The 23,297-nt window shown below is 42.0% G+C and overlaps 1 protein-coding gene across 4 annotated transcripts in view; it reads right to left on the reverse strand.

The window, feature by feature from the left end:
• Positions 1-23,297, reverse strand: part of FIG4 (FIG4 phosphoinositide 5-phosphatase) — a 3,828,182-nt gene that overhangs the window by 3,327,460 nt on the left and 477,425 nt on the right. For all 4 annotated transcript variants that reach the window (XM_044066775.1, XM_044066785.1, XM_044066766.1 and 1 more), the window contains exon 4: positions 7,519-7,642. In XM_044066775.1, coding sequence (XP_043922710.1) covers positions 7,519-7,642 — 124 coding nt within the window. The remainder of the gene's footprint in view (positions 1-7,518; positions 7,643-23,297) is intronic.

Consider the following 23,297-nt stretch of genomic DNA (forward strand, 5'->3'; position numbering starts at 1 on the left):
GGCTAATCACTAGGATGAAGCACCTGCATTGTGAGAACAGGCTAAAAAAGCTGTTATTATATTTGGCTATACACAGATTGGCAAGAGGTGCTTGAATTCTAATCTATAAATGTGTTAAAGATGACACCATGGCAGCAACATTAGAAACATGAATTTAAGACTCTTGGTAAGGGAACCAGAAACAACTGTTTATTTGTATAACTGTACTATAGAGCCAAGATCATGGAATGGTATGCCATTAGATGTTAGAAAAACTGGATGTCTATAAGCATTTAAGGGCACACTTGACCAATGGTTTGACAAAAGTGTATATAACTACTCTAGTATTCTTGGCAAAACTTTTAAAGCCTCCAGGGAGGCTAAGGGTTTGAATTTATAAACAATGAACATTGAATTTATCCACATAATCAAATACATAGAAAAGAAGTCAACAGCAGAACAAAACACCGAAGGGCAGTTAACAAAACACATTTGGCTTTAGGCTACTATTCTTCAAAACAGTTTTTCTTTTTTTTTACAGAAGTGTACAGCTCTGTGGCACGCAATGATGAAGACCTGACTGACAACCAGATGACTTGAAATCAACTAACAACCTGGGTACTAGAGAAGCTATTAGGGGAGGATAGCAATGAGCTGACAACAGGTTCTCCCATCCTAGGAAAGTCTAGTCCATGTGGCATCATTAACTGGTGGACACAGAAGTATATAGAATGCAAAGCATGGGTTGAGGATGTGTGATTGGCTTTGATAAGCCACAGTCACATGGTAGCTTTCATAATGCATTTATGGAAGCAAATATTTTCGCAGAGGAAGGCATATTAGGCTCTCTTACAACTGTGTATATCAGCTGTTAGACAGAAAGCATATATCATATAATTAACAGCTTCCTGACGGCTGCCTAGGAAACAACATTCCCCTAAACGTCACTTTTATCTTGGTAAGTAGGGCAAAAAAACAGGCATGACTGTATGAGGAAGTCTTCATGTCAGAAGGCATAGGGGCATAAAAATGCATTAGCTTCTAAATGCCTAGAGTGCTGATGGCACTTCCATTCTGATTAACATATGCAGTTTTAATTGTGCGGGGTGCCTTATCCCATTCAACCTTACAGCTACCACTTTCTGTCTTCTTTCCTTGCGCTAAAATGTGCAGCACTCCTGACTCAAAACAATGAGAATGAGGACCTCAATTAAACAGCATTCTGCAGCTATTTACATAGCTACTCACATAGCTATTTTCACTTAAAGGTAAGCTACACAATCATGAAAAACGAATGAGAGATAGAAAAGACATGGCTGGGGATAAAAGAAGGCAAACAGAAAACATTATGTTCTTTTTATCTTTAACCCAACCCTCCTACCTGCATCAAAACTGTTACTTCACTGAACAGCAATCTTCAGGTAATCAGAGAATGAACGAATGAATGAATGAATGAATGAATGAATGAATGAATGAATGAATGAATGAATGACTGTGTTCACTTCAAAAGTCTGCAGTAAAGCAGGATATATTGTTGGCAGCAGTATCAAAGAACTGTCATTCATTAATTTGTTTTCTGTGAGTTAATGTTTTCACATGGGGTGAAGTCTGGCAGACTGGAGCTGTTGACAAGATAAACGGAGATAAAGCACACACAGTTGTTGTTCTGTGTGTCTGAATGACTTCTTTATTGAAACTATTGCTACTTGTATACAGGCAGAAAGTACAGTTTTGTACCTACCATAAATGTAGATGTTCAAGTGCACATACTGCTGCAGTCATTACATTTGGGTTATCCTGCCGTCAGGCGGGTCCTCGGTCGGCCGAATTCCAAAGTCTTGGTCCGGCGTCGGTTGTCGTCGCTTCTTCCCTGACGTCAGAGTGGCAGGGGTACAAAAGAGGCAGCCGACGCCATTTTCTTCAGTTTTTCCTGCCCCAGATGTCAGGTGCCCCCAAATAGGCAGGCAATACATGATGTTATGCAAACTTACATAAGTAGATAAAACCAATCAGTAGTTGTCAGCAAATACACCATATAGGAGTACCCCAAGTTGGATGTATGCTAGAGGTGTTTGTCATAAGCCCTGTCCTGAGAGGGGATGGAGGGAGGGAAACCTGGACTGCAGCAGTATGTGCACTCAAACATCTACATTTATGGTAGGTACAAAACTGTACTATGTTCATCGTGCCATACTGCTGCAGTCATTACACTTGGGTGAATCCCAAAGCTATGGAAGGGTGGCTGGTATTAGGCTGAATTAGGAGGGGCTAGAATGCCCTGCAGGACTGCGGTGGCAAAGCCCACTCTAGATTTAGAGTATAGTGGCAGGTGGTAGTGCTTGGTAAAAGTGTGCACTGAACTCCAAGTAGCTGCTTCCAAAATGTCCTTGGTTGGGACCCCCCTGAGATATGCTGCTGAGGTAGCTGTTGCCCTGGTGGAGTGTGATCTGATGTATCCTGGCACTGTTTTCCCATGAAATGAATAGTAAAAGCAGATGCAGTGGGCTATCCATTTTGAAATAGTCTGTTTGGAAATAGCCTTTCCTTGAACACCAGTAGCATAAGACACAAAAAGTTTTTCAGATTTTCTGAATGACTTTGTCCTGTCCAAATAGTATTGAAGTTGTCTGTGAATGCCCAAGGAGTGAAGTAAGTCTCTCCCCTTTATTCTGGGGGTTTGGATAAAAGGTAGGTAAATGGATAGCCTGATTCAAAGCCACACTGGATACTACCGTTGGCATGAAGGTAGGGTTGGTGCGTAAAGAGACTCTGTCCTGATGGAAAATGAGGAAAGGTTGCACTGCCATACGGGCCTGTAGCTCCGAAACCCTGCGTAATGAGGTAATAGCCAAAAGCAGAGCTGTTTTCCATGACAAGTATTGCAGTTCTGCTGAGGAGGCAGGTTCGAAAGGAGGTAATGTCAATTTTTCCAGTGCGAAGTTAAGGTCCCAAGCTGGAGCTGGTGGATTTCGTGGGGGCCTTATATTTTTTGCCCCTCTGAGGAACTGTCTTAGTAAGGGATGTGAGAATAAGGGAGGATCCGTATTGTATTGTGCTGAAATAGCTGAGGCGTGGATTTTGATGGATGAGAAGGAAAGGCCACTGTTTAACATGTCAGCTAGGTACTGTAGAATCTGAAGTATATTTAACATCCAAGGATTTAGGCTTTTTGCTTGGTTCCATGCATAAAATCGCTTCCATTTGCCTGAGTAAGTTTTTCTGGTACTGGCTCTCCTGGCCTCCAAGATGACATTCTGGACCTCCTTTGAGAGGAGTGTAGATTGATAAGTTAAGGTATTTTCCATGCAGCTAGATTTAGTGTCCTGAGCTGATTGTGGAGGATCTTGTAATTTTGCTGAGACAACAGAAGTGGGAATTGAGGTAGGATCCAAGGTGGTGAATGAGATAGGCTCTTTAGAAGTGGGTACCAGTGCTGACGAGGCCAGTCCGAAGCAATGAGAATCATTTGTGGCCTCTCTGCTCTGACTTTTAGTAAAACTTTTGTCAGTAGAGGTAGAGGTGGGAAGGCATAGGTTGTCAATGTTGTCCAACTGAAGGATAGAGCATCCACTTTCCAGGCCTGTGGATGATAGGTCCTTGTGCAGAATTTTTTCAGCTGGTAATTGCTGTGGGAGGCAAATAGATCTATGTCTGGCTGTCCCCATTTCCGTGCTATCATTGAGAATACTTGAGGGTGTAACTCCCACTCGTGAGGATCTGTCATATTTCTGCTTAATTTGTCTGCCAGAATGTTTTCCTTTCCTGGCAGGAATTGCACTTGTAGTTGTACTTGTAAGGCCAATGCTGTGTTCCACAGGGTCATTGTCTGTCTGCACAGGGGGTAGGAATGTGTGCCTCCCTGTTTGTTTATGTACCACATAACTGTGGTGTTGTCTGTTCTTATTAATAGTTGACCTGTATGCAATAGGTCCTTGAAGGCTGTAAGAGCATTTTGTACTGCTAGCATCTCCTTTTGGTTGATGTGAAGGTGCATGTGTTTTTGACACCATCTTCCTTGAATGCACTGACCTGCCATGTGTGCTCCCCGGGCGTATTCTGAAGCATCTGTTGTGATGGCTTGATTTGCTTGAGGTATGCAGAAAGGGAGACCCGTGTTTCTTTGGCATGCTTGAGCCCACCACAAAAATTCCTTTTGAAGGCATGGAATGAGTGGTATAATTGTTTCCAGGCTGTGTTTGTGTTGAGACCATAAGTTTTTCAGGTACCATTGTAGTTTTCTCATATGCAGCTTTGCAAATGGTATTAGTAGAATGCAGGATGCCATGAACCCCAAAGCCTGCAGGATTTTCCTTGCAGTAAGCTGCGTTAAAGTTGTCATTTTTCTGAAGTATTGAGACAGTTGCCTTTGCTTGTCTGGCGTGAGATAAACCATCTGGGCCGTTGTATTTAAGCTGGCACCCAGGAATATTATCTGTTGTGAGGGTATCAGTTTTGATTTCTTTTCGTTTACTGTGTACCCCAGGCAATTTAACATTTTTATTACAAACGCCAAATGCTGTAGTAGAATGTCCTTGCTGTTCGCTTGGATCAGGCAGTCGTCCAGATATGGGTAGATTTGTATTCCTCGTTCTCTGCAAAATGCAATTACTGATGCCAGGCATTTCGTAAATACTCTGGGCGCAGTAGATAAGCCAAAGGGCAATGCATAATTGATAATGCGTTGTACCTGCAAGAAATCTGAGGTATCTTCTGCAATCTTGTCTGATAGGGACATGCAGGTATGCCTCCTTGAGGTCCAACGTTACCAGCCAAGACTCCTTGCCCAACATGGGAAGAAGCTGCTATAATGTGAGCATCTTGCATTTTGGTACCTCTAAGTACGTGTTCAGGATAGATAGGTCTAAGATGGGTCTCCAGTCGTTGTCCTTCCTTGGTACCAGAAATAGTCTTGAATAAAAACCTTGACCTTGTTCTTTTGTGGGTACCTTTTGAATTGCTTTCATATCCATGAGATAGGAAATTTGTTTTTGTGCCTTTGCCCATTGATTTTGTGGCAGGTTTGGCATGCCTTTAATTTTTGGAAGGGTATGAAAGTGGAATCTGTAGCCTCTGTTTATGATGTCCAGAATCCATTGGTCCTGTGTAATAATGTGCCAATTGTCTGAAAATAAGGCCAGTTTTCCACCCAAAGGTGCTGCCATTGAATGTTTGTTTGGCAGGTGTAGGGGGAAGTCATTGAGCTTGCTTCCTGAATGGTTGAGGCCTTTCTTCTCCACCTCTTGGAATTGTTTGCCATTGTCTAGGTCTGTAAGAACCTTGTGGTTGTCCTCTGCCCCTGGGGCATCTGTACCTACCCCTTTGGGGTCTGTCAGTGGTTGGAAAGGACCAGTTTTTTGATGGCCAGTTTCTGCTGAAGCAAGGAGGTTGTACCTGCAAGAAATCTTTAACTGTTTGCATATATTTTGCCTTTTCTTCCATTTTCTTTAAAACCTCCTCTGCTTTGACACAAAATAATACATCCTTTTGCAATGGTGAATCCAATAACTTTGCTTTTACATGATCTGGTAAGGTTTGCTCTTTTAGCCAAGCATGTCTACGTATCACAGAGCCGGTGACAGCTGCTCTACATGAGGCCTCCAATGAATCAAAACCACACTGTAAGGTATGTTTTCCCACTTGTTCTGCTCCATGCAATAAATCCTGCATCTCTTTTAAATATGGTTGATCTGTTTGTGTCATCTTAAGTTTCAATTGGGAGATCAAAAACTGCTGGTATTTTAGCATGTGAAATTGGCAGTTTAATGCCCTCATGGCTAAAGTGGCAGAAGTATACACCTTCTTCCCCCATCTTTCTAATGCTCTGGAATCTCTTTCAGAAGGTAAAGGATTTTTTTGCAGTAGAGGCCTTAATCCCCTTAGGACCCTGTGAAATGGTTTCTGGGTCAGCAGCACGGCTTTTATATAAAAACTGGTGGGAATCAGGGACCCGGTAGTATCTGCCTGGTTTAACTGGGGCAGGAGGCAAGGAGTCTGGATTCAGACTGGCTTCTGCAAAAACATCATCCAAAATATCTAAAACCGGAGGAATAGCAAGGGGCCTATGCTGAGGAAGAAGGAGAAACTCCCGGAGCCTTTTCTTAGAATATGAGTAATCCTGTCCTTCCCAGTGGAAGTGTTCCCTCAAGGTATGCAAGGTTTCCCCGAAAGAATAGTCCTCTGGGGGGGGGGACTGAGGGAACTGATTCCTCTGCATCAGAGTCTTCATAGGGAGAATAGGAGTAATCCTGGTCATCAGAAAAACCTGAGGTAATGGAAGCTTGATCTGAGGAAGGGTAGTCTTCCTCCAACCTGGGTCTTTTTTCTAAGGGGGGCTGAGAACCCCTGATAAGAGTAATTAAATCCTCAGACATCTTGAGCATCTGCTTTTTAGGCATGGGTTGCTGAGAGGGGGTCTGAGGACCCTGTTTCCTAATTTTCATAGGGGCTTTAGATTTTGAGTAAGATTTAATGGTAATAGAAGTAGGCTTGAAAACGCCTTCAGAAACTGAAGGCCTAGCTAAATTTTCTGGTTCCCTGCCAAGAGTGGCGTCTGTGTCCAGAGAGGTAATCGGCTCCAGAGGGCCTGCAACTACAGATTGAGAGGTCGCTGGTAAAATAGATTCAGCGGTAGTCAGGGGCTGCAAAGGCGCCTCACTGAGAACCGGAGATCCGGCGGTAGGCCTAAGCTTGGTCTCGGTATCCATTTTGGGCCTCGGATGTCTATCTTTATCTTTGTGTTTTTTCATTAAGCCTGGTGTCGGAATATCCGACGACATGCTGTAGTTAAATTTTTTGCCAAAATAATGAAGGGCGAACTCCGCCCGACGTTTTATAGTGCGTTTATTGAACCTAGCACAAAAGCGGCAGCCCGAGACATCGTGGTCTGGGCCTAAGCAAGGAATACAGTATGAGCGAAAATCCTTATGCGGTATTTGCTTCCCACAAGAAATGCAATTATTAACTTTGTCTGACATCGGTCTGAGGCAAGAAAAGTTTCCCCAACGGGGTACTTAGTTTTAGAGAAGACTTCGGCTGAAATCCTTTTCAGAAATCTCAGGAGCTGGCCGACCGGCACTTGCGAACTGCTTCTGCTTCGGGCACCGCGCGGCAAGAAAGCCTGAAGAAAATGGCGTCGGCTGCCTCTTTTGTACCCCTGCCGCTCTGACGTCAGGGAAGAAGCGACGACAACCGACGCCGGACCAAGACTTTGTAATTCGGCCGACCGAGGACCTGCCTGACGGCAGGATAACCCAAGTGTAATGACTGCAGCAGTATGGCACGATGAACATCAACATTCAGCAGGACGTACTTTCATAGTTTCATTTCTTACTTCTTTCAGTTGCCATAAACTTCATATCTGAATCAACAGAACCAGGTATGTTTTAAGAAAGAAATACCTTCTCACTGCTAGATATGGCAGACCTAGATATCTATTTTAAGCAGTAAACCAAACAACTATTCTGTCTGGTTAAGATGGTCTTAAACAACATTAGGCAATGCATTCAAAGTTCACATTTATTTGCTTAATAAACTGCTTACCAACAATGCCAAAAGCGGACACAGCTCGAGACAAGCCAGAAGATCCCTTCTGTCCCATTTTAGTTCGGTTTCCTAGATCAAGGCGTCCCAGCAGTTCCCGCACTTCCTGCTGGCTGTATACATGCTTTAAAAAAAAAGAAGCCTGTGCATTAAAGATGTTACAGGTATAATGCCAGAAGTCTGCAGTTTTAATTTAATACGTCTCTAACTGCAACAGGATTACAATCCGTAGACAGGATATCATACCACACTAAAAGACTGTAATGGCTGCATCCATTTCATGAAAGTCACTTTAATCTGAACTGTTCACCACTTTTTATGGATAAGAATGGAAATCAAGACATGATGATATTCCCTTGAGGAAAGTATCACTAATTCCTACGCTTCTGAAAGGCAGGGGAAACAAATAAACAAACTTATCTACAATGACAACAAAGAAAAATATGACCACCAGAAATGTAAACAAAAGAGAACTTCATTCATCCACAAGTTACAAATGCAAAGCTACCATGTGTAAGACCCTGGTAACATGAGCTTAGGAATGAAGATAAGACATAAGAACATCAGTAAGGGATGAACAGCATATAGACAACTTTTAGTCCTCTGCAAAAGAGCATGGGTCAGGTGAGTCCAAGGCCTGAACTCCTAGAGGAAATGCAAGGTTCAGTAAGCCACTAACTTCTGCTTAGGGGACAGAAGGCAAGGGTTGTGGAGAAGGAAATGCAAGTGATCCAGGGTTATCCACAGAGTATCTACATGCTGTATTGCAATCACTACATGACCATTACTCCAAACAAAGGAAAAATAAAATGTGCACCTATCATTAAAAGAACAACAGTTGTCACTCTGCCACCCATACGGAGATATCTGAATCACAATCCATCAGTAATATTCTAAATTTGAAGAGACTACATATGGAAACAGATGTACTTGATGACAGGCAGATGGCCTTAAACACAAACGCAATGCATAGTTCAAAGAAAAACAGCGATACAAACTAAAAGGCAAGCTAGCAAAGCACCAATAACAGTATTCTCAGCTCACACGCCTTTTCATTTTACTGAGTTGTCATGATTAGGACCAGCTGTGATATTTGTTTCAAATACAAAACAACACTCTGTCATATTTAAAGGACTAAGGTGCTAACCTATCAATAATATCCTTATTTAACAGGACGTTTGTAGAGGCTCAAACAAATGGAACAGTTCAGTGACAGATTTTTTTAACTTAATATGGTTTACTTATTTATTTCACTATGTTAATAACTGGGAATATCACACTTGTTGTTGTTTGTCTTTCGGCTTTTCCCAGTTAGGGGTCGCCACAGCGGAACTCCAGTCCGCTAATGATTGGCAGTAGATTTTAACGAACGTCAAGGTGCCAGCTCGACATCCAACCTTCAATGAAGGCACGGAATATCACACTAGTATAAAAATAAAACACGAGGCTGCTTCACTACATTAAGATATTCCAATTAATAGTAGAAAAACATATTAGGTAAAAATATCAGGATAGTAGATGCACAAAATAGAAAAAACCTTGAATCCAGTCATATTAATATTTACCTTGTTAGTCTAAGGAACTAAGACAGAGGTCACCCTCCCCACAACTTACTGTTCTGGCTGCTGTCCCAAAAGCCATGAGGTCCTGATAAACAATGACAGCAACGTGCTACAAATATTTTGTAACACAGTTGAAGAAGAAATTTGTCATTTGGCTTTGCTAAAGAGAAAAATGACTCCTGGGTCTCTCCTTCAACCTTTGGTGCAACAGTAGCATAATTATAAAAAGACAACTCAAGATTATGCCATTAAGATGACTGCATCTGTCATGCCCTGATTTTCCTTGTATATGCTGTGCACAACTAATTTAGAATCAGTAGGATCAAGATTTGCACCTAGCAGTCCACATTTAGGAGACTAACTACTAGCTCCAGCATACACTTTGTGAACAGACCTAGGAAAGAACCATGTATTATACCACACCTTTAGTTTTGTGGATTTTAACAACGTATGGTTGTTGTTCTGAGAGATAACAGACGATTGTCCAATTCAGTATAGTTGTTGTTCTGAGAGATAACAGACGATTGTCCAATTCAGTATAGTTGTTGTTTTGATAGATAACAGATGATTGTCTAATTCAGTATGTGCCTCTAAACCAGCCGTAATCCTTTAACTGAATGTATTCAATTTTATTGGTGCATTCAGTAATAAATTGCACTGTAGTGACCTTCAGACTGAAGGTCAAATTAGCTTCTCTCTTTCCTTAATCCATTCAGATAAAGAACGTATTTACTTTTTAAAATGATACATGAATTCACAGGTAGGTACTAAGCAATCATTCTGCAGATCATTACAAGCCTAACCAAAAAAAAAAAAATAAAGTCCATTCCAGCATCAAGGAAGGCAAGACGAGATTGAAGAGAAGAATATTACTGGTCTCTGAACAATTATCTAGGTTTACCTTGTAAGTGGCAAGGGTGCTACTCTGCTTAACATGTAGTGAAATTTACTTACAGAGATGAGGGATACATTGGGATATGAATCTTATCACATCAACATAACTTATTTATCTGTTGATGAAAATTTAGTTCCTTTAACCGGGTATTTGAGGTACCATTTCATCTGTGAAACAATAGGTCAAAAAGGGTCACCGCAGAGGAATCCACGAAAAGAATCTGACAATCCTGCTGGCTTTCACCAGCCAAGAGAGGGAGAAAGATGTCAGGGGGAGACAGTATAGCAGCTGAATTTGAACTAACTTTTTTGGTCTTTTGGAAGACGGCTGACCCTCGGGACAGGAAGGTTCTACCATCACACCCTGCACCAACAACTTAAGATGCTGGTTCTTCAGGTAGATAGACAAGAAGAAGAGGAGACAACTACAATGGGTCTTAGCGACAAACACTCGACAAATTGAGTGCCTAGTATGGTCGTGACATGCACTGTCACAAAAACGCCACTGCTCATGATGGTCCTTATTGGGAATCTGTCTCCCACACTGACATTTTACCTTTCTGGATGGCATGTAATCGTGTAAACAAAAAGAAAATAAGATAAGAAGAAACCCCTATGGTGCACTTACCTGAAAACACCTTGGGAATCAGCACAAATGAAGGAGCGTTCAGACCGATGACTGAAGAAGGTGATCAGACTTGTGGCAAAGAAGTTCTGAGGTATGCATGTCCATACATCACCTTTATGCCCTACACCATGAGTTGGAAGCATACTTGTGATGTAAAATGTACTTAAAAACCCTAAGGCTTTGGTATATTGGCTGGTCATTGGACTACCCTAGGCAGGGAATCCCTTTAGTAAAGAATACTGCAACAATGGAATGACATCTGCTGTGTAATGCTCTTCTTGTTTAAGACATTCAGTGATCAAAACTCTAAAATAGTGTCATACAGACCAGTAACAAGTCAACTTAAAAAAAATCAAATCAGTTTGTCTTCAAAAGATGTGAACACAGCCAAGATTAACTTGGATGAAGCCTTGCAGCCACTACTCCTACTCCACTCCACGCAAGTTTGTATCTATTTCTTGGACTCCTGCTCAGAAAACCCTCTGCTGTCTCCTTCAGAAGTTCTCACCCTTACCATCTTAAAGTAATGTTTAGATTTGCATCTCGTCTTCTGCTCAGACTCTGCATCAACAACTTTCACACTCAAACAGGGTGCATCACAACTTACCTTCTTACATGTAACACTCTAATGGAATGGGCCTTAACAGGAAAGGGTAAGGATCTGATAAGATGGGAATAACAAAAGGAAACGGACTTTGAAATCCAGCTGGCAACTGTTTGCTTGGATTCAGGATTGACCAACTTGCATTCCTGGAAATAAACAGACAGGTGGTCTGCCTAATCCAAGTTGCCTCTGCACATTAAGGAAGTGCATACGTTTCTCCCTTCTTTTGAGGGTTTAGAAAAAAGTTGGCAGATTAATAACCTGGTTGAGAGACAACTCAGAAAACTTTAGGCATAAAGAAAGGATTGATCATAAGAGATATCCTGTCCTTATGCAAAATAAGGAAGGGAGTAGAGGCCATTACAGCTTGGAGTTCTGAGACCTCTCTGGCAGAAGTAAGATGTCAAAACCACTAGTTTGAAAGATGGCTACGTAAGTTTTTTCCAAGAGAAAGTTAAGTTCCCAAGGATAGACCCCCCCCTAAGTGGATTAAAATGAAGGATGACATTGTGAAACCATTTCATCTCATTTCTAGAGAGCGGGGAAGGATCAAGAGGCATACATGCAGAAATGTCACATAAGTGTGCCTTAATAGAGGAATAGCCTAGACCAGCTCTTAAGAGCTAACAAATGTAGAGTGGGAATTCCAGTATGAATGGGATTCTCTCATTTTTTTCAGCACCAGGTCAAAAATCTTTTCCATTTGGATATATACAAGATCTTCTAGTGTAGGCTTCCTCACCTCCTGAGGAACATGGAGCAAGTCCTCAGAAAACTACTGTCTGAAAGTGATAAAACTCTATCATCCACAATGTCAGGTTGAGGACTAACAAGTTGGGTTGGAACAAAGAACCCATTTTCTGACTGAACAAGTCCACTCTGTAGGGTAACTTGTGGTGATGATGATCCCTGAGCAGAAAATAAAGAAAGGGAGAACAAATGCTGTCTGGGCCAAAGGGAAGTCACCAACAAGATTTTTGTTTTGTTGTTTTGGATCTTTAACAGAACCTTCAGGAGTAGTGGTAGTGGAGGGTGAGATGGCATAAAGGAACTTACCCTCCCATAAAAAGACATGGCTTACAGCCTTCAGACATGGGGGCAAGGGATTCTGGAGCAAAACAAGCCTGAGCTGTGTGTTGTGAACCCAGGCAAACAGATCTGAGGAATATCCTACTTGTGGACTACATTCAGGAAGACCTCTCTGTTTAGCATCCATTCGTGAGGGGCTTGCAAGGACCTGCTTACTGAATCTGCCATAACATTGTTCTGGGATGGGATATAAATTACTTGTAGGGGCAGGTTTTCTTTTATAACAGAGCCAGTTTGCATAGTTGGTAAGACTCTCCCATATACACCACATGACTGCTGTGTTGTCTGTGTAAATATTGAGAGGACCTGGCTTCCATGAGTGTGAAAACACTTCTAGAGTCTGAGTGATTGCCCTAATTTCTTTCACACTGTGTTCCTTCATTTCTTTGTGTGTCCAGTGACCCTGAACTGTTAAGGACCCTGTCCATGCATCCCAAACTAGATCTGATGCATCTGTATTTATTTCCTATGTGAGAACAATTCCTTTAAATGATAGTCCTGGATTTAGCTGTAGCTGAGATATTCACCAGTTTAATCCTCTTTTCAGAAAAAGGTATCATTGTTTGTTTGTTTGTGTCTTTCGGCTTTTCCCGGTTAGGGGTCACCACAGAGGAACTCCGGTCCGCTAATGATTGGCAGTAGAGTTTTACGTGCTGGCTTGCCGGGCCTAACGCACAACCTTCAACGAAGGAACACCTGTTCACGCATGTCGCCACACAGAAGACGCTCTAACTGAGAATCTTACGGGCAACGTCTAACCATGAGGCGACAACACTACCGCAGCACCACCACCGCAGTAGAAAAAGGTATCATAGTATATAGTGAAGTTCAGACGCTTTTACAGGTCTTCCTGAGAAGTTGCCTGTATAAGAAGGTCATTGAAGTATGGTAATATTTGAATTCCGTGTCCTGCAAAAGGCAATAGCTGGGGCTAGGCACTTTGCGAAAACTCTGGAAGCTGTACATAACCCAACGGGTAAACTAGAGAACTGAAAGTGTGACAAACAAGCCAAGAACCTGAGGAACTTCCTATAAGAAGGGTAACTGGGAATGTGAAGATAAGCATCCTTTACATCCATGGATACCAGAAATGTTTAGGGTAAGATGAAGGGTTTGAAGGAAAAGCATTTTGAAAGAATGTGCCTTCAGAAAGTTATTGAGATGAAACAAGTCCAGAATGGGTCCCCAGTCTCCTTCTTTTCTAGGCACCAGGAAAAGCCTGAAATGGAAGACTTTTCCTCAATGGAGTGGTGGCACAGGTTGTATGCTACCCTGGTAGCAAAGACCCTGTAAAATATGAAGGAGAAGGTGCAACTGATTTGGAGCAGGAGGAGAATTAGCTCTGAAGGCTGGAATTTCCTTCAAAGTCATTTTGCAGCCTTGTTGAATACCAGAAATAATCTATCTATCTGAAATGATGGACAGGATAAAAGGGAAGAGGTTAGCCTTTTTGATAGGGGATGGGATAGACCAAGGGAGGAAGGACATGGCAGAAGGTAGTCAGGCCAATTTGTCTGATAAGAGTTTTTTTCCAGACCTGATGTCTCATATATATGTCCTGAAAACTTCTTGGCATTTCCTGCCTTTCTGTGCAGATTTTGTCTTTACAAGCAAAGGAAGTGGGTTTATCTGGATAGTTCCTTTGATAACCTGGAATGAAAGTGAGAACAATTTACTTGAAATCTTGCATTATCTGAACAGGTCTGCTGCAGCAGGGCAAAACAGTAGGTCCCTGTTAAGGGGGGTAGTCTATTAGCTTTGCTTTGATATCCTCAGGAAGGGACAAGGAACGAAGCCATACAAATCTTCAAATGACAGATCCAGTGGCAGCTGCCCTAGAAGAAGCTTCTATTGCATCATAACTACATCTGTTAGTAGGTCTGGACACTACAGTAGCCTCATCCACCACAGAAATAACCTTCTGTTTAGTTTCAGGAACCTCAAGGTTAGTCAAAGTCTTGTTCAATTCACCAAGAATAGGCAACAGATATTTTGTCATTCGGGTTTGATAACTGAAAGTCTTGAAGGCCAGAGTGGCAGAAGTGTACACTTTCTTTCTATATCTGTCCACAGTCATACTGTCTCTGTCTAAGACTAAAGCATAAGCAGCAGATAAGAGTTTGGACGGCATTCTGTGGAGAAAGAAACAGAAGGGTCTGTAGAAGAGAAGGATTTTTATATAGGAATTCTCAGATTCTCTGTCACTTTGTAAAATCTATCAGGCTTCTTAAGGGCCAGTGGTTGGCAGCCAGGAGAAGAAATGGATGCAAAGGTATCAGGAAAAGCCTTTGCAACTGAAAGAACAGGTGCTGGCAAATGAGCTCCTCCTTTTAAGAAATTGTAATACTACTTCTGCACATCAGAAACATGCCTTGGTTCCCATTCAAAATGCAGCATCATTTTTGTGATGGTTTTCCCAAAGGAGATTTCCTCAACAGGAAAGTCAGGGGATAATGTGTCTTCTTCTTCTTCTGAAGCCAAATGGCCTGGAGAATGAATATGAGAAGAATTAGCTACAGTATTCATCAGAATCTGATTCTTCCTCCTTATCAGAAGAGGATTCATGTTGTCTCTTCTACGCGAGGGGAAGAAGAGATGAAGTAAAAGAAAGGAAGGAGGTTTGAGAGACAAAGTGGCCTTGTATAGGTTCTGTGAAAATTCCAGCCACTCCTTTTCTTGATATGTCTGAGATGAAGAAACATTCTTACTCTTTTGTTTCTTCTTCTTAAGGGTGATGATGCTTTCTGGCCATCATCTTAATCAGAGATCCAAGCAATTCTTCCCTAATCAGGATACAGGTATGCATTCTGGTCTCTGAGAAATAATTAGCCTTGGTTCCCTCTTCACAACCACACTGGTATTATTAATCATACTGGATGTGTGAGAGTCAGACGATATACTGGTCTCTGGTGAGGTTGTGGTAGCAGAAGCCTGAGAAGTGATCAGGCATAATGTGGGTTCCTACAACACCTCAATGAGTACATCCAAGCCAGAATGGGCAGACAATGTTTGAGTTCTAGGTCTTCTGAATTTCATTTTAGAAGCAGGTGGAACATTGGGTGCTGAGGTTTCTGTTATTTTAGCTTGGGCAAGGTGATTTAAGTGCTGGGACTCTAAATAGGAATTAAGCAAGGAAAGGTGAACAAGTAAGGTTTTTGGGAGAAATAACTGAAAAAATCGGACAATTCTTAAAGTTGTGTTCAGCCCAAAGACAAAACAAGCACTGAAAGTGGAGGTCCTTGTAAGAGACTTGCCTACCACAATCAAAATTCCCTCTTTTAGCCTGCAACTAACAGATTTAAACACCGAACTTCAAGAAAAAAAGGAAGGTTTCCACAATGGGCCACTTATCTGAATAAGCAAAGGCAGAGAGAACACCAACAACGATGTGAATAAACAGACCGAGAGGTGTAAGACCTATGTATAGACTGGAGGTGAAATAGTCTGGGGATCTTATGCTCATACATCCACTTATGTTACCTTATGTCCATGGGTTCAGGTCACATGTCAAATGTATGTAAGTTTTTTTTTTGGTTTTAGTTCACTGGCTGGATGTCTGGTTGCCTCAGTGAGATGATCCCAAAAGTACTGGAATACTGCAACAGTGATCCAAGGAAGGATATCTATAGCCTATTAAACCTAAGGCCTTGAAACACATTTAAACACTTAAATTGCTCACACACACACACACACACACACACACACACACACACACACACACACACACACACACACACACACACACAAAGCTATATACACTTTAAGCACTTAGGATGGACAGTACAGGGTTCTGTTTAACTGCCACACACAAAATTGTAGTACACACACACACACAAACACACACATAAAACTATTAACTATAAATGTACCCATAAATCCTGTCAACACTAAATAAACTAGTTATTGACCACAGTACTTCAGGTTGTATATTTCTTCCTAAGGCATTTGTTAGTGGGTTATTTACTCAGAGAAGTAACTGCTATAAACAACTTGGCCACAGTCTCTCAGCCCTTCTCAGATGCAGAGGAAGGGAGATATTAGCAGCAATGTGACTAATTCATCTGGTACACACTGCCTGGGATCTGTTCAATTTGTAATGTGGCATGTTTGTCAAAATTTTAACCCCATCAAAGAGATTTCTTGCTAATGTTATGTCAGATAAGTTTGGGGGAAGTTGTTGGCGGTAGATGTCTGCACACTTTCAAGGACCAGTCCTCCTTCTCAATCTTTTTAGGGGAGTGAGGTGTATGTGCATATGTGCATGTGGAATATGGTTTCCATGTCTAAGCCTGAGTCTTTGAAACAGGCTTTATTTAAGACTGACACATCCGGCAGCTTCTATGGTAAGAAGGAAAAGCACTGATTCTGTGGCGTTAAGACTAACTGAACTTGACTGTCATTTGATTATCAAAGTTGCAAAGTACTTCAAGACCGTATACAGGCCGGTCTTACAACATAGATGTCTATCTAACTGTACAACTTTTCTTTTGTTTGCAACACAGTGAAAAGCCAAAACAAGGTAAACATTACTTCTTGCCAGGGGAAAAACATTGTTCCTCTCTTACGATATCTACAATATGCTTTCTGTACATGAAGTTAGGAAATGAAAAATGATTTCCCTTGAATGGGACCTTACAGTTTACGGTACTGTAAGCCATTTTGGTTATGTATTTCAAAGAATCAAGCTTCCGAGCTCGTGAAGAAGGATGTACTCTAAAAAAATTAATCATATTCCCTCCTACAACATCTTTAAATCCCACTAAGCACAGGTAAGTACTTCTCAGGTAGTTCTTCAGCTTCCTTACTTCCTAATATGAGATGCTTGGGCCATCTGCAAATTTATTAACCAACTGCTTTTATGTTTTATGTGTCAGCCAATAAATGAGAAGGATACATGACTTGGTTACCAGCTGGTATGACCTGCAATGGGATTAGTCATCACCCATTTTTGATCAATTAAATGGAAATGTAAATGGTTTACTTATGAGTATCATGATGTCCTGTTCTAACCAAATCAATGAACTTACAAGCTTGATCAAATATATATCCCAACTACACAGATGCACAACACTGGAGGAAAAAGGAGAAAATCCCTGAAAAGCATGCCACAAGCTCAGACAATACAACACATTATGGTGAAAGCAACCACTTGATATAAAGCCACTTGCTCACCAATGCTTCAATGTCTTGCAACTGAGCCAAGCAAACAGCGAGATAAAGTAGCCATGGGGAAAAGGAAATTTTCCCTTACCTCCAAGGTTACATGATCTTGAATACATTTACAGTGTGTGAGTGCTAGATTTTTTATAATTGTATTAAAGTCAACATTACACATGGATGACTAACCTTTCTTTATGTGCAGATCACTGTAATTCCATTCACAGAATTAAAGTAGACTCTACAGTGACTCCCAGTTTGCTGACTTGTTGATATACCTTTAGACAAATTCCACTATAAGGATCACAGTCAGACACTGCAGGTATACAGAAGACTGAAGATTCTGAGTCAGACCAGCCATGATACTAAGATCATTAAAGCTAACAGTATTACTGTAAGGTAATAGCACCAGAGGGAATAACCTTGGTTCACTGAAATTTTGCTAGGAAGAAAATTATTTAAGATTTGCATGCACAGCAAGAAGACGATGAGCCCTACTTACAGCACTGGGGATAAAGCACAACTTCATGATTTCACAGCTACCACAAAATTAAACAGACATCATCCTTAGTTTCCTAAGATCACTAACATACACTCTGCAAAAGATTCAGATGAAAGACATAAAAACAAACTCACATTAGTTAATGTCCGGATCTTAGGAGGGGGTGTAATTTTAGATAAAAGACTACATACTTTCTGCACGACACTGCTAGGTGTCATCATCACATATCACTTCAAACACTATGAAAAGCAAATAGTGTCTTATGCCTTACCAAATTAAATAATCACAGTGACAAAATAGTGCTATGGACTAGCATTCTTACTTTGTCTCCCCTCTTAACGTTGAGACACTGAACTTGCCTCAAGATTTTATCAGTCAGATCTTACTTCCTGTAATAAAAATGATAGTTTTCTTATTGGAAAATAAATACACAGAAAGTACAGTTGTATACACTTACCATAAATGTAGATGATCGACTGTATTCACTGTTGCAGTCATTACATTTGGGTTATCTGCTTGCAGGTTGCCCCTCAGTCGGCCTGATTAACAAAGTCTTGGGTCCTGCGTTGGTTGCTGTCCCTTCTTCCATGACGCCAGGACATCAGGGGAATAAAACATGCAGCCGACGCCATTACATGAGTTTTTCTTGCCCCAGATGTCAGGTGCCCCCCCCAGTGGGAAGCAATTAAACATAAAAGCACAAAGATATACCTCCAACAAAAAAGCAAATACACCAAAAAGGCTTTTAAGCATAGTAAAGGAAAGTAGAGGTATAGCCAAAAGAAGTTAGGGCGCTGGAGGGAAGGTAACCAGGACTGCAACAGTGAATACACTCGAACATCTACATTTATGGTAAGTGTACACAACTGTACTATGTTCTTCGTGTTTCACTGTTGCAGTCATTACATTTGGGTAGATTCCCAAAGCTATGGTTGGGAGGAGGAATTTAGATAGCATTAGGGCCAGCTATAAGGCCCTGCAAGACTGCAGTGGCAAATCCAGCTCTGGATTTAGAGAAAATTGGCAAATGATAATGCTTGGTGAAAGTATGTACAGAACTCCAGGTAGCAGCTTCTAGGATGTCCCTGGTAGGGACGCCTCTGAGAAAGGCTGTAGAGGTAGATGCAGCCCTGGTGGAGTGAGGTCTGATCCCCTGAGGGACAGGATTTCCACGGTGCTTACAGCAGAAATGAATGCAATGGCTTATCTATTTAGAAATGGTTTGCTTTGAAATAGCCTTCCCCTCTGCCCCTGCAGCAAATGCCACCAGCAATTGTTCAGATTTCCTTTGAGGTTTAGTCCTGTCCAGATTTCCTTTGAGGTTTAGTCCTGTCCAAGTAGAATCTAAGTTGTCCGTTCACATCTTAGGAATGCAGTATTCGTTCCCCTTTATTCTGCGGATTGGGAAAGAAGGTTGGCAAATGAATGGACTGATTAAGAGCCACACTGGATACCACCTTGGGCATGAAGGATGGATTGGTTCTGAGGGACACCCTGTCCGCATGAAAGATGATGAAAGGCTCCACTGCCATAAGGGGCTGTAATTCAGATACCATTCTAGCTGAAGTGATTGGTAAAAGGAAAGCTGTTTTCCAAGAAAGAAATTTTAAGTCTGCAGTAGCAGCTGGCTCGAAAGGAGGTAGAGTGAGTTTCTCCAAAACAAAGTTAAGGTCCCAGGCTGGGGTTGGAGCTCTCCTGGGTGGTTTCAAATTTTTGGCCCCTCTGAGGAAATGCTTGAGCAGTAGATGAGAGAAGAGGGGAGGGTTCTGTGTTATAATGAGCTGAAATGGCTGAGGCGTGGATTTTAATGGAGGAAAAAGACAGGCCCTTGTGAAGCATCTCAGTTAAGCATTGTAAAATCTGAGGTAAATTGGGCACTGCTGTGCTCATCCCTTGAGATTGGTTCCAGGCACAGAATATTTTCCATTTTTCAGCATAAGTATTTCTAGTGCTAGGCCTCCTTGCCTCTAAAATGATATTCATCACAGGTTTGCTGAGGGATGGTAAAGGAGAGATTAAGTAATTAGCCAGGCTGCAAGGTTCAGTGTTGGAAACTGAGGGTGCAGAATCTGGTTCTCCTGCTGAAACAGCAGGGAAGGAGTCTGAGGCAGGTGCCATGGAGATAACTGTGACACACTGCGCAGGAGGGAGTACCAGTGTTGGCATGGCCAGTCTGGAGCAATCAAAATCATCCGTGGTTTGTCCTGTTTGATTTTTAGTAGTACTTTGGAGAGCAGAGGCAGAGGGGGGAAGGCATAGACTGATAGGTTTTTCCAGCTGAAGGACAGAGAATCCACTTTCCAGGCTTGTTTGTGGGGAGTCATTGTGCAACATTTGTCCAATTGGTAGTTCTGGGGAGAGGAAAACAGGTCAATATCTGGGCTCCCCCATTTGCTTGTCAACATGTTGAAAATCCATGGTTCCAGTTTCCACTCATGTGGGTCCATGAGGTTTCTACTTAGTCCGTATGCCAGTGTATTTCATTTTCCTGGCAGGAATTGAGCTTGTAGGTGCACTTGGTAGCTCAAGGCTGTGTTCCACAATGCCATGGCTAGTCTGCAGAGGGGGTAAGAATGTGTACCCCCCTGCTTGTTTCTAGGTCTTGAGAATGCTGACACCACAGGCTTTTTAGATACCACTGCAGTTTCCTCATATGCAGTCTTGCATATGGAATTAGAAGAATGCAGGAGGCCATGAACCCCAAGGCTTGCAGTATTTGTCTTGTAGATAGCAGGGTTTTTCTGGCCACTTGTTTGAAGTAGGTTGTCAAATGAATTTGCTTTTCTGGCGTGAGGCAAGTCATCTGGAAAGTTGTATTCAAGCTTGCTCCCAGGAATATAATTTGTTGACAGGGTACCAGGTGTGATTTCTTTTCATTTATGGTGTACCCCAGACAAGTTAGAACCCTTTTTACAAAGGCCAGATGATTCAAAAGTATGTCCTGGCTTTCTGCCTGAATTAGACAATCGTCCAGGTATGGGTATATTTTAATATTCCTTTGCCTGCAAAATGCAATAACTGGAGCTAGGCACTTTGTGAATACCCTGGGCACAGTAGATAAGCCAAAGGGCAATGCAGAGAACTGATAGTGCGTGTAGCCTGCTTTGATGTGTAGGTATCTTCTGCAAGATTCCCTGACTGGGATGTGCAGGTATGCTTCTTTTAAATCTAGTGTTGCCAACCAGGCATCTTTGCCTAGCATAGGAAGTAATTGGTGAAGAGTCAGCATCTTGAATTTTGGAATCTCCAAAAAGGTGTTTAGAGTAAGCAGGTCCAGGATAGGACGCCATGAATTGTCTTTTCTGGGTACCAGGAAAACTCTCAAGTAGAAACCTTGTCCCTTTTCCTCTTCTGGTACCAGCTGAATAGCCCCCATGCTTAAGGGAGAAAGTACTTGTTTTTGGGCCTCTGCCCACTGATTTGGGGGTAGGACCCATCACCCACGTGGTGCTGGCAACGTGTGGAAGTGAAATCTGTATCCCTGGGACACTATATTTAAAACTCATTTGTCCTGGGTAATGAATTCCCAATTCTTTGCATGAACAGCAATCTTTCCCCCCAAAGGGGCAGTCAGTTGATAAGTGCTTGGAAATTTTAAAAGGAAGTCATTGAGACAGTTTACTATAGGGGGAGTCTTATTATTCCCAGACTTAGAAGTGGAGGCCACCCACTGCTTAGTTCTGTGAGTCCCCTGAAACTGAAAAGTACACTTGTGTACACTTACCATAAATGTAGATGTTCGAGTCTATTCACTGTTGCAGTCATTACATTTGGGTAATCTGCTGGCAGGTTGCCCTCAGTTGGCCTGATTAACAAGTCTTGGGTCCTGCATCAGATGCTGTCCCTTCTTCCATGACGTCAGGTCGTCAGGGGAATAAAACATGCAGCTGACGCCATTACATCAGATTTTCTTGCTCCAGATGTCAGGTGCCCCCCAAATGGTGAGCAAAATATATAAATAATTTGAAACACAACATACCTCCACAAACAGAAGCAAATACACCAAAAAGGCTTTTAAGTGTAGTAAAATAAAGGAGAGGCATAGTAAGAGAAAAAAAAAGAAGTTATGTCCTTACCATAACGTTCCATGTGAGTTGTTCATCTCACCTTTTTGTTCTTACACGTGGGTCGGAGACTATCCCTCGGCTCCGAATCGGCAGCTTTCAAGCTCAAACTCTCAGAGAAGCACGAGACCTAGTGTATATCCCATGATGCTCTACTGTGAATCCCTAGATCTAGTATGCTGCAACCAAGACAGCCTACAGTAAAAAATTAAACTATAGTGTCTACCTATGAGGGTAGCTAAAAGATTGTAGATAGGAAAAACAGAATATGCAATACAGACTGACAACTCGACCAATCTACCAAGGCAACCATCCTGCTCGACTGGAGGGGGGAAGGTGGGCGGGAATGTAAGAACAAAAAGGCGAGATGAACAACTCGCATGGAACGTTATGGTAAGGACATAACTTTTTTTGTTCTTACACGTGGGTAGTGTCCCAAGCTCCCTGATCCTGGGTGGCTCACGGGAGAACATTCCTGATCACAGTGGAACCAAAGGTAGCCTCTGTCCGTGGAGGTCCTATCCACTTTGTAATGAGTGATAAACGTGTGAGGTTTTGACCACGAGGCAGCTGCACAGATGGTATCTAAGGGTAAACGAGCTGCACGAGCTAATGACGTAGAAACAGCTCGTGTCAAGTGGGCCTTGACGTTAGATTCTAATGGCTGACTAGTGGAGGCATAAATGGATTTGATGCAGTCAGAGAGCCACTTAGACAATGTGATTTTTGATACTGCGAAACCTTTCTTATTTTCTGCATAAGAGATGAAAAGTTGATCCGATTGTCTGAAATCTTTCGTTCTATCTAGATAGAACCTCAGTTGTCTGTGTACATCAAGTTTGTGTAACATATATTCCAGTCTGTTGGTATTGTGCCTGAAGAAGGTTGGAAGCTCAATGGACTGATTTAAGTTAGCTTCTGAACAGACCTTGGGAAGAAAGGTAGGATTAGTCCTAAGGGAGACTCTATCGAGGTGAAAAATCAAATATGGGGGCTTGGAGGACAAGGCTTGAAGTTCGGAGACCCTACGTGCAGATGTAATGGCTACCAGGAATATAGTTTTCCAAGACAAGAACTGTAAGTGACAGGATGAAGTGGGTTTGAAGGGGGCGAGCATCAATTGGGATAAAACCAGATTCAAATTCCAGGGAGAGACAGGATGTCTGATAGGTGGTCTGAGATGGTGGGTTCCTTTTAAGAATGCTTTACATAGTCTATGTGACATGATGTTATACCCATTAAACCCCACATGGAAATTGGGAATAGCTGCTAATTGGAC

The sequence above is a fragment of the Protopterus annectens genome, chromosome 1.part0 (genome assembly GCF_019279795.1).
Source record: "Protopterus annectens isolate FY-2018-M chromosome 1.part0, PAN1.0, whole genome shotgun sequence".
NCBI classification, from domain to species: Eukaryota; Metazoa; Chordata; order Ceratodontiformes; family Protopteridae; genus Protopterus; species Protopterus annectens.